The sequence below is a fragment of the Marmota monax genome, unplaced genomic scaffold (assembly GCF_021218885.2).
Source record: "Marmota monax isolate L192 unplaced genomic scaffold, Marmota_monax_Labrador192_F-V1.1 WCK01_AAM20220418_F8-fsc00395, whole genome shotgun sequence".
NCBI lineage: Eukaryota > Metazoa > Chordata > Mammalia > Rodentia > Sciuridae > Marmota > Marmota monax.
This window is the reverse complement of record NW_026693011.1, coordinates 357,047-372,261: the sequence shown is the minus strand read 5'-3', so window position 1 is coordinate 372,261 and position 15,215 is coordinate 357,047. Positions and strand designations below refer to the sequence as shown.

At 53.0% G+C, this 15,215-nt stretch overlaps 1 protein-coding gene and 1 gene segment (V, D, J or C); one reads left to right on the top strand and one right to left on the bottom strand.

Annotated features, from left to right (window-relative positions):
- Window positions 1-3,948: 3,948 nt before the first annotated feature.
- On the top strand, window positions 3,949-11,201 carry LOC124098401 (uncharacterized). The gene is made up of 5 exons (XM_046453259.2): window positions 3,949-4,052; window positions 4,157-4,519; window positions 5,348-5,437; window positions 10,750-10,979; window positions 11,166-11,201. The coding sequence occupies exons 1-5, from the start codon at window positions 4,007-4,009 to the stop codon at window positions 11,199-11,201; spliced, it is 765 nt and encodes a 254-aa protein (XP_046309215.1). The 5' UTR covers window positions 3,949-4,006.
- Window positions 11,202-13,223: 2,022 nt separating this feature from the next.
- On the bottom strand, window positions 13,224-14,148 carry LOC124098400 (immunoglobulin heavy variable 4-38-2-like). The segment is given in 3 exon segments: window positions 13,224-13,279; window positions 13,492-13,818; window positions 13,903-14,148. Coding segments are annotated over 3 exon segments (429 nt in total).
- Window positions 14,149-15,215: the final 1,067 nt, after the last annotated feature.

Sequence of the window (15,215 nt, the reverse complement as noted above, 5' to 3'; positions counted from 1 at the left end):
CCCACAAAAAATCTTAATGAAGTTTCTCAAGAGAACCTCCCCATGACTGTTCTTAGACCATCAGCAAGAACTTCTGCACAGAGCATTCAGGCTGAGGTGAGTAGCAGAAGCAGGATGTGATCACAAAGCAACCCAGGGCCTTCACAGAGGCTTTGCCTTTCCATGGACACTAGTCAGGTCCTGTGTTCTAGCAGGCTGGAGGGAAGGGAAGGGGACCCTCCCTGTCCTGGGCACTGATATCGCAGAGTGTCCTTGATTTTGCATACAGGCCTGGGTTCTACTGTTCTGGAAAAATCTGCTTCTGCATGGACTTCTGCAGATGCTGAGCCCCTCAGTCCCTCCCCTACTCACTGGGTATTAATTCCTAAAACTTTCTGAAGTCAGGGTTCAGAGGGATTGATGGACTGTGGTGAAAGCCCCCCTTCTGAAACTGGCTGCAGCCAATAAGCCTGTTTCCTGCTAATGCCTGGGTGACCAGCCTCCTCTGTCCCACAGCAATATCAAAGCTGACCACTCAAGAGCCCACCACCTCTGCTAAGGAGGACAAAGGCAGCCATCCACATGGGCAGCATCTGAGGGCCCCAGACACTTAGGGAGGCTGGCCCTGGACTTACCAACACCTGCTCATGGAGAGACTCTGCATTTGTCATGGACACTCATGGGGTGCCTCCTTGTCACCTAAAGCCTCAACAATGCCCAACAGCAGCTCCTTTTAGTCATTCACAAGAACTTTGGATCATGAGTAAAGGATTCTGATACAAGAGGGCACCATTGCCAGCTGCTGTGCTGAGTAGGAATTAAAAGGAAATTCTAGTGAGTTCCAAGCAAGGTCTTGGAGACACAGATATGCTCAGAGTACCAGGGTTAACAGAGCCACTCTGTCCTCTGCCAGGACTGTTTCCACAGTTCCCAGGACATGACAGGTGAGAACATCACATCCTGGGCCATGGGTTCTGCTCCATTGCAGGGTCTCCCTAAGGAGCTTCTATAGTGAGATTGTGGCTCACAGATTTTACCATAAACCACTGAAGGCAAAGATGAATCCATAGGATGTTAGACTAATGAAGGGCCTTAGAAAGTAAACTGCAGCCCCTTGTTGTACAGGTGAGGAAACCGACTTGTAAGGTATTTGCTCAGAGTTACTTGGTGGCAGGCAGAGCTGGGATGAGGACCCCTGGATGCTAATTTTTAATTTTGGAGATCTTCTGGTGAGGGGTCTGGGTATTCTAGGTATGTGATCATGCCATTAGCAAACACACAGAGGTTGACTTCTTCTGCTATCTATAACTCCTAGCTGATTTCTCTTGCTGTATTGCTCTTGTTAGAATCTTGAGAACTGTACTGCCTAGGAATGGTGAGAGTGGCTATTCTTGCCTTTTTCTTGATTCTAGAGGAAATGCTTCTGTCTTTCTCCATTCCCTGTGGGGTTGGCCTTGTCATGTGAAGTATTCTGATATTGTGATACTGAAGCCAGAATTAGACAGGCAGACAGGCAAGGGTCACATCCAGAGAATGGAGGAAGTGAAATGCTAATTCCTTCAGAGCCTTTCTTCCAACCTTATCAGGAAAACCTGCCCTGCTCCACTGGGTTGCTAAGGCAACCTGTCCCAGGAATTGTCCCTCCCTACAGGGAGTTGTGAAAGGTGTTAATTAATTCATCCTGGGCCTTCTCCATGCTGGATCTCTCCACCTTGGCCCTATGGCCCATCTGCTAATCACCTTTTGGCCAACCCCCTGAGCTTCTCCTGGGCCTAGTCATGTATGCAGGCAGGAGAGAGATAGGGGAAGAGAGCAGGGGAGCAAAGGAAGCCTAGGACACATAAACATGCAAGAACTCTCACTTCCTGAGACAGCAGAATACCAGCTGTGGCCCCTTCTCTGTCCCTGAAGAAGTCTATGTCACCCTGTTTTAAATAAACCCTGCTTTATATGCTTGCCTGGGTGTGCTTCTCTAGTGGTTCACCCTGTGGGGGTGGGGGAGAAGTGGTCAATGGTAACTGACAGTTTCACTAATAAGAAATTTCATAGAAAACAATTCACACTGATCAATGCCTACATAACAAAAGAGAAAGATCCCAAAGAAGCAATCTACTATTTTATCTCAGGATCCTGTAAAGCAGGAAAAAATGAATTTCCAAACCAGTAGAAGAAAAGGAACAGTTAACATTAGAGAAATATTGAATGAAATGAGAAATGAAAATTTCAGTGATGCAATATAACAAAGGATTGTTTGTTTGAAAATATAGACAAGGTTGATCACTCCTCAAACTAACCAAAAGTGTAAGAAAGTAGATTGTAATGAATAAAATAGAGACAAAAAAAAAGTGGGGTATCCTCAGACATCTCTAAAACCCAGACAAAAATCTAGTTCATTCACAATTCTTTAAGATCAGCATTAAAGACTGGGCTTTGGGGACATTAACATGGTAAACTCCCAGAAGCAGTTTCCAATCTCCCAGACCAAAATAGAACTATGTTTTCTCTATCACTCAATTTACCTAGCTACACTAACTACTTATCTTTAAATCTGGCTTTGTGATGTATTTTCCTTTAGTCAGAGTTAACACAGGTATGTGCATCATATGATTCTGTGTTTGTATAAAATGAATAAAGTTAATGGGCCACAAGATTAAACTAGAAGAAACTCTATCTTCCTAATGTAAGGGCCCAGCTATCACCAGAGGAAGAGACCACCAAGAGACTGACTTTATGCAATAAGCAGGAGGGGGTTTATTGAGATTCCAGCATGCTGGGGCTCCTTGCCCACTCGAGAAGGGAGAGCAGCCCAGAGCCCAGAGCCGGGGTTGAACAATGCTTAAGTACACCTTTTTGGGGCAGGGCGGGGACTTTACATACATCACAGTCTCCTTTAACAAATCACCATACACCACGGGAAAGTCAAACAACAATTCTTAGACTTGATTAGTACATACATTGGCGGGAACAGGGCAGGCTGGAGTGATAGGTCATTCCTAAGGAGGGGGTTACATTCAAACTGATTGGTTTGGGCCCTGTATGCCTACATGACAAGCTGCACAGAGCCCTAGGCTATTAATCAACTAAATGGCCAGTAGGGCGTTGTCTTAACTGCCTCAGGAATTTCAGGTTCTGGATGTAGCAGAGGAACTTAACAATTCCTGGTCCTTCACTTTTTAATTCAGGCCTTGCAGCTTAGAAACTTTACAATGGCTGGTCTTTTACATTTTAACTCAGGCTTTGCAGTTTAGAAGCTGCTTAGAAACTTTACCCTTTCATCACTAAATGCTCCTCTGTCCACCATGTTACCTATGACACTACTGAATCCAGATTTAAAGTTAGGTAGTCAGTGTAGTTAGGTAAAACAGCTCTAATATCCAACAAAATCCAAAATGGAGGCCATGTTTAGAATGAATTCTGGGAAAAGTTAAACAACTCTTGGAATGTTAATGAAGTCCTTGGAATGTTAATGAAGTCTGGAAATAGCCCCCAGCAAACATGAAGATAGCCCATCCCAAAGAAGTGTTAATAAACAGCCCCCAGAAAACTTGAAGATGCTGATTCAGAAGCACCCAGATTACTTCTTTGGCCCACCTGTGTCCCAACCCTTCGGGCCTTCCCACCTATATTCCAACACTGAAAGAACTGTAAAAATGGGAAACAACCACACTTCCACAGATTCCATCTCTTGGGTCCCCTTCTTCCTCTGGGAGAAGTCTTTTCTGCTGTCCTTTAATAAACTTCTAATTTCTACTCTGACTTGCCTCGGCATGCTTCTCTGGTGTTATTCTTCAAAATTGGGGAAGCAAGGACTTGTCACCGGTCAACAGCAGTAACACTACCACAGGCTCTCAGAGCTGCTCTACCTGGGCCTCCACCCAGAGCTGCTATATAGCAGGAGGACATGCAAATAGGGCCTCCCTCTGCTCATGAAAACCAGCCCACCTGACCCTGCAGCTCTGCACAGGAGCCCACCCTGGACTCCCAGCTCAGCCCACTCAGTGATCAGGACTGAACACAGCTGCTCACCATGGAGAGTGTGCTCAGCTGGGTGTTCCTGGTGGCTGTTTTCAAAGGTAATGAATGGAGAACCAGAGATCCTGAGTGTGTGAGTGGACAGGAGTGAGAGAAAGAGTGGATGAGTGCCAGTGTCCTGAGCAGGCTGCCTCTGTGTTTGCAGGTGTCCAGTGTGAGGTGCAGCTGGTGGAGTCTGGGGGAGGCCTGGTGCAGCCTGGGGGTTCCCTGCGACTCTCCTGTGCAGCCTCTGGATTCACCTTCAGTGACTACTGGATGAGCTGGGTCCGCCAGGCTCCAGGGAAGGGGCTGGAGTGGGTCGGAGAAATTAACAAGAATGGTGATACAATAAACTATGCCAACTCTGTGAAGGGCCGATTCACCATCTCCAGAGACAACTCCAAGAACACACTGTACCTGCAAATGAGCAGTCTGAGAGTCGAGGACACTGCCACCTATTACTGTGCTAGAGACACAGTGAGGGGACCTCAGTCTGAGCCCAGACACAAACCTCCTGCAGGGAGCCCAGGTCCAGCAGGGGGCGCTCAGCACACAGGGAGCTAAGAGTCAGCTCAGGTGCAGGTGCAGAGGGAGGTTGAGAGCTGGTTACTTGCATCTGGATTCCTCTCCCAGGGAATCATCTGGAGTTTTCTGTACTAAACTTTGGCTTCTCTGAAAATATCGATCCTGGCTTTTGTGATGTATTTTCCTTGTTAATATTAGTGCATCATAGTTATCCTTATTATTGCTTTTCCATTAACCTAGTGATAGACATCCATTGAGTATCAAAGCAGTTCCTCCCTGTGGTCACTGTGCCGTGTGCAGGACTGAGGTCCAGTCCTGGATCCACCATGAGGGTGACACTCAGAACTTGACAGTTGAGTCAGGTCCCAGCTCGGGTGCTGCAATTCTGCTGCAGCAAAATAACCGGGGTGTGACGAACAACTTGTGTACATTGATACAGCAGGAGTGGGACCCGTTTACTGTAGGACAGGAGGGGTATATATACATTACACACAGCGTATCTTAATTAACATAAACTAGATACAGCAGTCAACCAATAAGGAATCTCCACACTTAATGGCTCCCTGGTGTTACTTCAGAATCTACTCCCTTGGCAAAATGCCAGGCGCCATCCTGACTTGTTTACAGACCCTAACATTCGGGCCTCTCTGCAGCATGGACATCCTGGTGTGGAACAGGGGGCCCCACTGGCTGAGGCCTCTGTCCACTCACTGCCCTCCCAGGGCCTGTTCAGGCTGTGACGTTTGTGCAGCTGAGGCAGAGCAGAGCAGTGGTTAGAGTCTTCTCCACACTCACTGCTCTCTCAATGCCTGTGAGCTCCCGTCCTCTCCAGGTTGTGAAAAGGTGGTGGGTGTGGTGAAGGACTTCCCAGATATGAAGCATCTGGACGTTTCTCTCATGTGGACTCTGCTGCTGGATGAAGGTCAGTGCTGGCTGAGGGGTTTCCCACATCACTGCACTCACAGGCCTCTCTCCACCATGGAGCCTGTGGTGCTGAGCAGGTGTGGGATTTGCCTGAAACCCTCCCCACATTCACTGCATGGGAAAGGCTGGTCTCCAGTGTGAACGCTTAGGTGTGCAATGTGATTGGCATTTCTGCTGAAGACTTTCCACATTCACTACACCTGGGTGTCCTGTCCAGTGGGCTCTATCTGGAGTGTGAAAGGCTGGACTGATGGTGAGCAGCTGCCCACATGCTCTCCATTCCTGGGGCCTTTCCCCTGTGGGAGGCCCCTGCACTCTCAGTGCTCCCTGGAGGCTGCCCTCTGGTGAGTCCCTGGTCCCTGAACACACTTGAGCTGGCTGAACGTCCTTCCCACCTCCCTGCTCTCCAGGCCTCTCCCACAGGTGGTTCTGCAGCTGCTCAAGGCTGGGACCCCATCCTCCTCTTTTAAGTGTTGCTCCCCAGGGCACAGCATGGGGTGCTGAGGGTTCCCACTTAGCTCTCCTCCTGTGGGTGCCTCTGCCCAGATGGAGCCTCCACAGCCTCTGCTCTATGCCAAGAGCCCTTCACCATCCACAGGGGGTTCTGCAGCCTCAGGAGCCCAGGCCAGGTCCTGCCCCACAGCTGATGACCTCAGACTCTCTCCCTGCTGGTGCTGTCACAGCAGCCACCACAGGCATCTGGTCTCTGTGTGGACACAAAGTCCTGCTCAGTGCTGCCCTCCTGCCCTGGGCACCTCAGCAGAGCCAGCTCTCCCCTGGTCATTCTTAGAAGAGTCTAAAATTCCTGATTTCCACCCTACCCCTGACAAACCAGATGGGGACATTAAGTAACTCCTGTTGTGTTAAGTGCTCTGGGATAGAGGGAGAGAGACTGGGGGAGAGAAATGTAGGAGGTGACCCGAGGCCCAGAGTCCCTGTGGAGCAGCTGTGCAGGCACAGACACAGGCAGGCCTCAGACGTCCTCTGAGAACTTGAGAATCTCAGGCATCCCAGCGGTGTGAGCAGCTTCATCATGAGGGGTTTAAGCAGGAGTGATGCAGAATACAGTGACCCCACTGACTCTGGGGAACAAGGATGTGAGCTGTGTCTTGACCATGCTGTCCCCAGAAACTACAAGAGCCACAGAGGCACACCACACCACCCATACAGAACCTTCCTGTGGCTCACAGAGCAGAGCAAAGGCCCTCATGTGGCCACCCCCTGTGTCCTCCCTCTCCATGGCTGTGCACTCCTGCAGGAAACATCCCCTCTGTGTGGTGCTGCCAGCCCTGACCACTGGGCCTCCCCATTCCTGGATGGCTGGCAGGAGGAGGACCAGCAGGAAGGAGTCCTTTAGGGTCCTACAGAGTGTTCTTAGCATCACAAGGCAGACATTCTCTCTAGGATGGACAGGAGGCCACCCCCTGTGTGAATGTCCAGAAGTTTCAGAAGAGCAATGTGGATATGCAGTTTCTGTTGTGATTGACACAAGGTGATGCTCCTTGTCCCCAGGTGTCCTGTCCCAGATGGAAGTCCTGGAGACAGGACCTGGCTGAGTAAAGCCATTGCACACGTGTCCCTCCCTGTGCTGTCTCTGGATCCTCATTACACATCTATGTGTGAGCTGGATCCACCAGGCTCCAGGGAACGGCCTGGAGTGGGTTAGAAGGATGGATGTTGGCTGAAGCAGACACCATTAACCGGGCCTTGAGTCCCTTACTGGTCATCAGTGCTCCCTGATGGTCCTGAGCTTATGCTGACAGAGCAGGGCAAAGGCCCTCAGGAGGCGATCCCCTGTGCCCTCCCTCTGCATGGCTGTGCATTCCTGCAGGGAACACCCCCTCTGTGTGGTGCTTTTACTTAGGTGTCTTTGCCAATTGCAGCTGCTGGGGTTGGGACCTGCACTGGTATACAGTCAGCATCACCAGGGCCATTTCCAAGAGCCAGGTTTCATTAGCACTCAATACGATGAAACCTGAGGATATGGCTGTGTATTCCAGGGGGAGACACCCAGTGAGGGAACTCAGTGTGAGCCCAGTCACTCACCTGCCTGCAGGGGGCACTGAGGACCATCAGGGGGCTGAGGACCAGCAGGGGGTACTGAGGACCAGCAGGGAGCTGAGGACCAGCAGGGGGCGCTGAGGACCAGCAAGGAGCTGAGGAGCAGAAGGGAGCTGAGGACCAGCAGGGGGAGCTGAGGAGCAGCAGGGAGCTGAGGACCAGCAGGGGGCGCTGAGGAGCAGCAGGGGGCGCTGAGGAGCAGCAGGGGGAGCTGAGGACCAGCAGGGAGCTGAGGACCAGCATGGGGCGCTGAGGAGCAGCAGGGGGAGCTGAGGACCAGCAGGGGGCGCTGAGGAGCAGCAGGGGGCGCTGAGGAGCAGCAGGGGGAGCTGAGGACCAGCAGGGAGCTGAGGACCAGCAGGGGGAGCTGAGGAGCAGCAGGGGGAGCTGAGGAGCAGCAGGGGGAGCTGAGGACCAGCAGGGGGCGCTGAGGACTAGCAGGGAGCTGAGGACCAGCAGTGGGTACTGAGGACCAGCAGGGGGAGCTGAGGAGCAGCAGGGAATCTCAGAATCAGCAGGACACTTAGGGAGTTCAGGACAAGGAGGGGGAGCTCAGGTCAAGCTGGAGGCTCAGGACCACCAGGGGGCTCCAGACCAGTAGAAACCTCAGGAGCAGCTGCCACCTCAGGGCCATCAAGGGGTGCTCTGGTCCAGGAGAAGGTCAAGAAACATCAAGAGGAGTGTGTGTATTAAGAGGCTAATCCTGTCATTTTAGATTGTAAAAACCAGCTGCACATCCTGGGGAGACAGGAGCAGAGGTCTGGGTGCCTGAGCATGGCCTGTGGTCAGCTCAGGACACGTGGTCCACCCATCACCCCACACTCTCCGTCCTGGGAGGAGAGCCCTCCTGATCCCTTCTGCTGGCTCTCTTGGGTGTGCAGGGTAAGCGTGCTGCCCACAGCCACCCTCTGGGTGACAACAGACAAGAGCTCCTGTGTCAGCCATGGTCATGTGCCTCTTGTCCCCGCCCCTCCCTCTCCTGACCTTGCTCATCACCACAGCCACTGTCCAGCTCTGCCCCTGTGAGGCCAGCTTCTTACATTGACAGGAGAATGAAGCCAGGAAGAGGCTGTCCTTCAGGCCTGGCCTTTTCTCCTAGCACTGTAACCTAAATTGGGCTCCTCAGCTGTGCACCCCTGTGGCAAGTGCCTGAGGCCATCAACACATGAAGAGGAGCTTTCCTTTGGCTCATGACTTCCAGTGCTCTAGTCCATGAAGAGCGGAGTCCACTGCATTCACACCTTTCCTGGGTGTGCCAGGGGCAATGCAGAGAGCCCACTGTGGGACAGCCACTCATCTAGTTTGAAGGACTCCAAAGGGAGGGAAGAAGTTGTGGGGTCTGACAGTCCCCTTGCGGGGCATGTCCACAGTGATTGGCATAAATTCCATGAATCCCCAAGTCCTAAGGGGTCCTCAGTCCCCCACAGCCTAAGGGGCTGCAGAACAGCCTTATCACATGGAATTCTGCAGGACAATAATGCACACCTAATCATTCTATCCCTGGAAATAAAACTCTCAGGTCCTTCTCATAATGCAGACACATTCAGTCCTCATCCTCAAATTCATCAAGGCACAAATACTTTAGCAGAACCCAGGAGTCCAGTACAAAGACAAAATGATTCAGGAAAACCATACAGTGGGCCTTAAGATCAAAGAGGGCTTCCATTCTCCTAAGTTTTATGGAGGGCTCTCAGCAATCCCACCACACAGCCCAGCTGGACATACCCTCTGGACTCCCTCTTAGTGAGCCTGGCCTGCAGCTTCCTGGGCAAGGGCTGCTCACTGCTGGATCCTCTGATCCTGGGGTCTCCTCAGCAGCCCTGGCTCCATCTCACAGCCCCATGCATCACCTACCAGGCCTTCCAGCAGGGACACTGACCCTGACCCCATCTGACCTCCCAGCACTTCCTTTCAAGTACTCATGTAACCCCTCCCTGACCCTGTAGCTCTCACAGTCTGCCACCTGCAAAGCCAGCATGGTGTGGCTGAGGACAAGGTCACCCTCAGCAGGGAGCAGGTCCTGGCCTCCCTTGAACCAGGGCTGGGAACCTCTGAGCCCCTTGCTGGCTGAACAGGGGAAACCATGCCCTGGGCAGTCCTGGGTCAGGAGCCCAGAGCTCTCTCCCACAGGCCCTGCCCTGGAGGGTCTTTCAGATCCTCATCTCTGCCTCTGAGCTGGGGAAGCTGGGCCTTGTTGATCCCTGGGATCCTGAAACACCCTCCATCCTCTTGGTGAAAGACCTGGGCTGCTCTCAGTGGAGCTGCTGGCCTCCCCCTCCTGGCCACAGCTCCTGGGCAGCACCACAAGTGTGCTGCTCTCCTGGCCAAAGTGCAAAGCACCAGCTCTGCCTGCACTGCCCCTCTCTGCCCCTCCCTGTCCTGCACATGGCCTGACATCAGTCAGGGGGTCACACGCCAGGGCCTCACCTGTGCCCTTGACATTGTCCAGCCACAGTCTGCTGCAGCCTGAGTGAGCCCAGCTCCCACCAAGTGTGGGATCATTGACAAAACAGGGCTCTGAGGACCTCATGATGTGTGTCCACCTGTGAGTTGTAGGAGGTTCAGGGGACCAAAACTGTCCAGGGTAAGAGCAGAAGCCTAAATACTCAAATCCCTCCTGCCAGATATGGGCTGTTGGGCACAGTGCATCACCACTCAAGCTTCTGTGTGATTTCATAACTGTATCATGGAATTGACCCTGATCCCTCTGTCATGATTATGTAGATGTGGAAAACACGTTAATGGATGATGTGGGCAGAACAGAAAAATACACAAAAGCAGTTTTACTTTCCAAAATGCTGCTGTGTGCTCCTAACTGCACCTGATGCTCACCTCTACCCTAAATGCTCCTCTAGGAGGCCTCCACCCAGAGCTGCTATATAGCAGGAGGACATGCAAATAGGGCTCCCCTCTGCTCATGAAAACCAGCCCACCTGACCCTGCAGCTCTGCACAGGAGCCCAGCCCTGGACTCCCAGCTCAGCCCACTCAGGGATCAGGACTGGACACAGCTGCTCACCATGAAGAGTGTGCTCAGCTGGGTTTTCCTGGTGGCTGTTTTCAAAGGCAATGAATGGAGAACCAGAGATCCTGAGTGTGTGAGTGGACAGGAGTGAGAGGAAGAGTGGATGAGTGACAGTGTCCTGACCAGGTGCCTCTGTGTTTGCAGGTGTCCAGTGTGAGGTGCAGCTGGTGGAGTCTGGGGGAGGCCTGGTGCAGCCTGGTGGTTCCCTGTGACTCTCCTGTGCAGCCTCTGGATTCACCTTCAGTGACTACTGGATGAGCTGGGTCCGCCAGGCTCCAGGGAAGGGGCTGGAGTGGATCTCATTCATTAGTTATAACAGTGGTACCATAAACTATGCCGACTCTGTGAAGGGCCGATTCACCATCTCCAGAGACAACTCCAAGAACACCCTGTACCTGCAAATGAGCAGTCTGAGAGCTGAGGACACAGCCACCTATTACTGTGCCAGAGACACAGTGAGGGGACCTCAGTGAGAGCCCAGACACAAACCTCCCTGCAGGGCACCCAGGGCCAGCAGGGGGCGCGCAGCACACAGGAGCTCAGGTCAGCCAGGAGCAGGTGCAGAGGGAGGAGGGAGCAGCTCAGCTCAGGCCCTGAGGTCCCTGCCCACCCAGCACCTCCTGACTCCACCTTGCCTGCAGATTCTCGAGGTCCCTCCTCTGCCAGACCCTCTGTGAGGTGATTCTTTTCTAGGTCTTGCTTGTCTGGAATTCTCTCAGCACAGACCAGGCAATTTTGCAGATGGAGATGAATTTTCAGGGACATTTCCTGAACAGCACCTTTAAAGTGAACTGTATGGATCTTTCATTTCCTTATTGGGGATTGAATCCAGGGTGCTCCACCCTTGACGTCCATTCTAGGTTTTATGTGTCTTATTTGGAGACAGGTTCTCCCAAAGATGCCCAGGCTGACCTTGAAGTTATGATTCTCCTCCCTCAGCCCGAAGTGTCCCAGGGTCTACAGGTGAGCTCCCCACACCAGCTGAACTTTACACACTCCTGATGCCATGTCTCACTCCCTGCCTGTTCAGATGATTCCCAGTCCCCTTCCCATGATTCCTTCCCTTTCCCCCTCCACCCAGTGACCTTCCTGTGCTGGATCAGGTCACAGAACAAAGTTCTCACTGGAGCCCACCTACTGCCAGAACTTTCCACCCCTGGGGACCATTTGCAATGTGTGCAGAGAGTTGTTTTCACCTGTGAAGGAGGGATGGATTTTCCTGGCTTCTAGTTTTTATTGACCAATGAGGCTGCCATACCTCCAACCATCACAGGACAGCTCCCACAACAAGGAATTACCTGACATGAATATCTATGTACTACACAGAAAAAGGGTGACAGAAAACCATAAACTTTATTGAAATGTACAGAAATGTGTGTATTCAGAGTGAACCTTGGTGTTTGTGAGCTGTCTATCCCTCATGATGAGGCTCTGTGACACCACACCTCAAACAGAGGGCTCCATATGGTGGACACACCCACTCCTCATGCAGCTGTGCAGGGCCTGTGGACAGGGGTGACCTAAGCAAGGTCTTCAAGAGAAAGGGGCACCCTGGGCAAGGACCCAGTGGTAAGGATGGTCTGCTATTCAGGTCAGCTCTGCCACTGGCCTCAGGCCCCAGAAGAAACGCTGTGCCCAGGACCACACTGACCCCATCTCACTATGAGCTGACCCTGAGCCTGAGAAGCCCCAGGACACCTGGCTGCTGGGGAGAGGCAGCGTGGAGCCTGCCTGGGTTTCCAGCCCCTGTGGCTGCATTGCAGGGTCACAGACAGGGACACCTGGGCTCTGTCCCTGCTCACATCAGTGCCCACCCTGTCCTGAGGGTCTGCTCCAGTCTGGGTGAGGATGAGCAGTGGCAATGTTTACATCCCAGATGGTCCTAAGAACACAGCAGCTGTGGGAAGACATGAAACCACCAGTCCCCTTTGATTTCAGCACTGACACCATCAGCTCCCAACCTTGTTGGGGTCAGAGTGGTCCTGGGCACAGCATGTCTATGGGTCCTGAGGCCAATGGCAGAGCCAACTTGCAGCTCCCACAGTCCATGCAGAGCTGACCACCCTCCTGGGAGTCTGTGCCAAGGGAGCCCCTTTCCCTCCAAGACCTTCCTCAGGTCACCCCTGTCCACAGGCCACACAGCTGCATGAGGAATGGGCACCTGTGCCCTTTGGGGCCATGGGTTGGAGTTTTGGTGTCACAGAGTCTCATCATGAGGTTAGAGCTCACATACACCAAAGTTCACTCTGAATACACACGTTCGGTGCATTTAGACCAGGTTCAGGGCTTCCTGTCGGCATCCCTCAGCTCAGTCCTGCTTATGTTTGGGGACAGAGGAAACCTTGTTGTGCCTGCTGACGGTGGCTTTACACTATCAGCTGCATCCATGGTCTCTATCACCTACATGGTGCCATGACCGTCTGTTCATTAACCTGTGACAAGACAGACTGTGCCTTGTCATTGTCAAAGGTCCCCTGTGGCTGGATGGCTCAGGAACAATGTGGGCTATGACCTCTACATGTGCCAAGTGCACAGATCAGTCACAGGAAGGTCACAGGGAACACTGGATTGGGAGGGACACTGGGCAGGAGAACATCCAGACCCTTCTGAGAGTGGAGGGAGTTGCCCAAGCCATGAACTATCCACAGGGCTCACGTGATGGCCCTGAGCAGTGCCTGTCATTGCACAGAAAGCCTCAGCTAGAGAGGAGACTGTGCAGCCGCTGCTGAAGCAGAGCACTCCTGACACATCTCACCTGGAGAGAAATGAGGGGTGTCCAGGGGAGGAGGCTTCTCTAGGACCCCCATGGCTGGGGCTCTCAGGAGGAGCTGCTTGGTGAGGAGGCTCAGGACTGGGGTCAAGTTCCCTCCTCCTCTGCACCTGCTCCTGGGCTGACCTGAGCTCCTGTGTGCTGAGCGCCCCCTGCTGGCCCTGGGCTCCCTGCAGGAGGTTTGTGTCTGGGCTCACACTGAGGTCCCCGCAAAGTGGCTCTGGCACAGTAATAGGTGGCCATGTCCTCAGAGGTCAAAGAGCTCAGCTGCAGGGAGAACTGGTTCTTGGACGTGTCTCTGGAGATGGACACTCGGCTCTTGAGGGATGGGCTGTAGTTAGTATTACCACTATAACTTATGCACCCTATCCACTCTAGCCCCTTCCCTGGGGGCTGCCGGATCCAGTTCCAGCAGTAACCAATGGTGATGGAGTAACCAGAGACAGCACAGGTGAGGGACAGGGTCTGCGAGGGCTTCACCAGGCCAGGTCCTGACTCCTGCAGCTGCACCTGGCACAGGACACCTGGGGACAAGGACAGTCACATCCTGTCAGTCACCAGCAGTCAAAAGCTCCCCATGGATCCACATTGACACTGGGGACACTCACCTTGGGGAGCTGTGACCAGGCACAGGACAAGACCCAGCAGCCTCATCTTCTAGACCACACCTGCCTTCCCAGAGACCTCAGCCCTGTGTGAGCAGAGAGCTGGGAGCTCCCACAGCCCAGAGGGCCTTTGAACCCAGAGCAGGAGGAGGGATTTGCATGTGGGTGAGGCTCTTCTGATATCTGGAGAGGCTGAGGTCAGGCTGCCCAGGTCCTCTGTGCTCCTGAGATGTGTCCCTGTCTTGAACCCAGGTGGAGCTTTACCTGTGAGAGGAGAGCAGGTGGTTTCAGGGAGCTGGAAGGCTGTCAGAGGGGGAGCCCACCCTCCTGAGCCCAGCACCTTTCTCAGGACCCTGCTCCCTTCCTGGTGCCCAGTCTCACTCACCACACCCTCTCAGGCTCTGGGTGCTGAGTGCTCAGTTCTGAGTCCAGCACACTGCTTTCTCTCCCACTGCCTGCTACTGTGACATGATCCATCTGTTCCTGGAGATCTTGTGACACTGTCATGTTGGTTGTGTGACATAGGTACAGCCTTCCTCATCTTCTAAATGTCCTGTAATCCAGGACACATCAGCACCAGCAGGGAGACTGGATGCAACTAATGATGGAGAGCATTTGGGAAGAGGAGGAGACAGACTGTCTAAGTGGCTGTCCCCAGAGGAGCTGTGCACCTGACATGTGACTCCCTCTCTATGTCCAGCTCCCTCTTCATCTGCAGAGGTTTCCCTGGATTCCAAGGGATCAGCTCAGTGTAGGTCCCAGGAGAGGAGAGCCATTAGTGAGGGAAGCCACCCTCGATGAACCCTCCTTAAGTCCTGATGCTCCAGGTTCTGAACAGTTATTGCATTCAGTCGGGCAGGGTAGTGCCAGGTACAGTAACTTGGGTGCTCCCCCAGCTGGGATAACAGGGTGTGGCTCCAGGAGTAGGTGTCACCTGCTGGGGTTGAGTCACACTCACCTGTTCCTTTGTAATCCTGCCCCTTCTGCCTTTTTCAGATAGAAAATTCTAAGACACAGCATCACCCAAAATAAAAGCCCACTTCTGAACATGCCCCCTCTCTCCTGTCAGCCTCTCTGACCTTCTCTTGTCCCCGTTTTGGGGAGCCTGAGGCTGGGAGATGGAGAAAGCCATCATGAAGCTTATAAAAGGTATTCTGTGTTTGGGTGGTACTTTGTGTCTCCCCAAATTCACACAGTGACTTCAGTTCTGCTGCCTGTGCTGGACGGGGGTGGCAATGTAGAGCAGCCCAGGCCCAGGACGCTGCTGTCTGAACCCTCAGCAGTGACAGCCACCTGCCTGTCAGGTTCCAGCCCCA

Bases quoted from the DNA above. Each gene is read 5' to 3' on its own strand.
- LOC124098401 (XM_046453259.2), top strand. From the start codon at position 4,007: ATGGAGAGTGTGCTCAGCTGGGTGTTCCTGGTGGCTGTTTTCAAAG. The intron at 5,438-10,749 runs GTCAGTGCTGGC...TCTCCTGTGCAG, and splicing joins GACTCTGCTGCTGGATGAAG to CCTCTGGATTCACCTTCAGT. The intron at 10,980-11,165 runs GTGAGGGGACCT...CCTTGCCTGCAG, and splicing joins ATTACTGTGCCAGAGACACA to ATTCTCGAGGTCCCTCCTCT.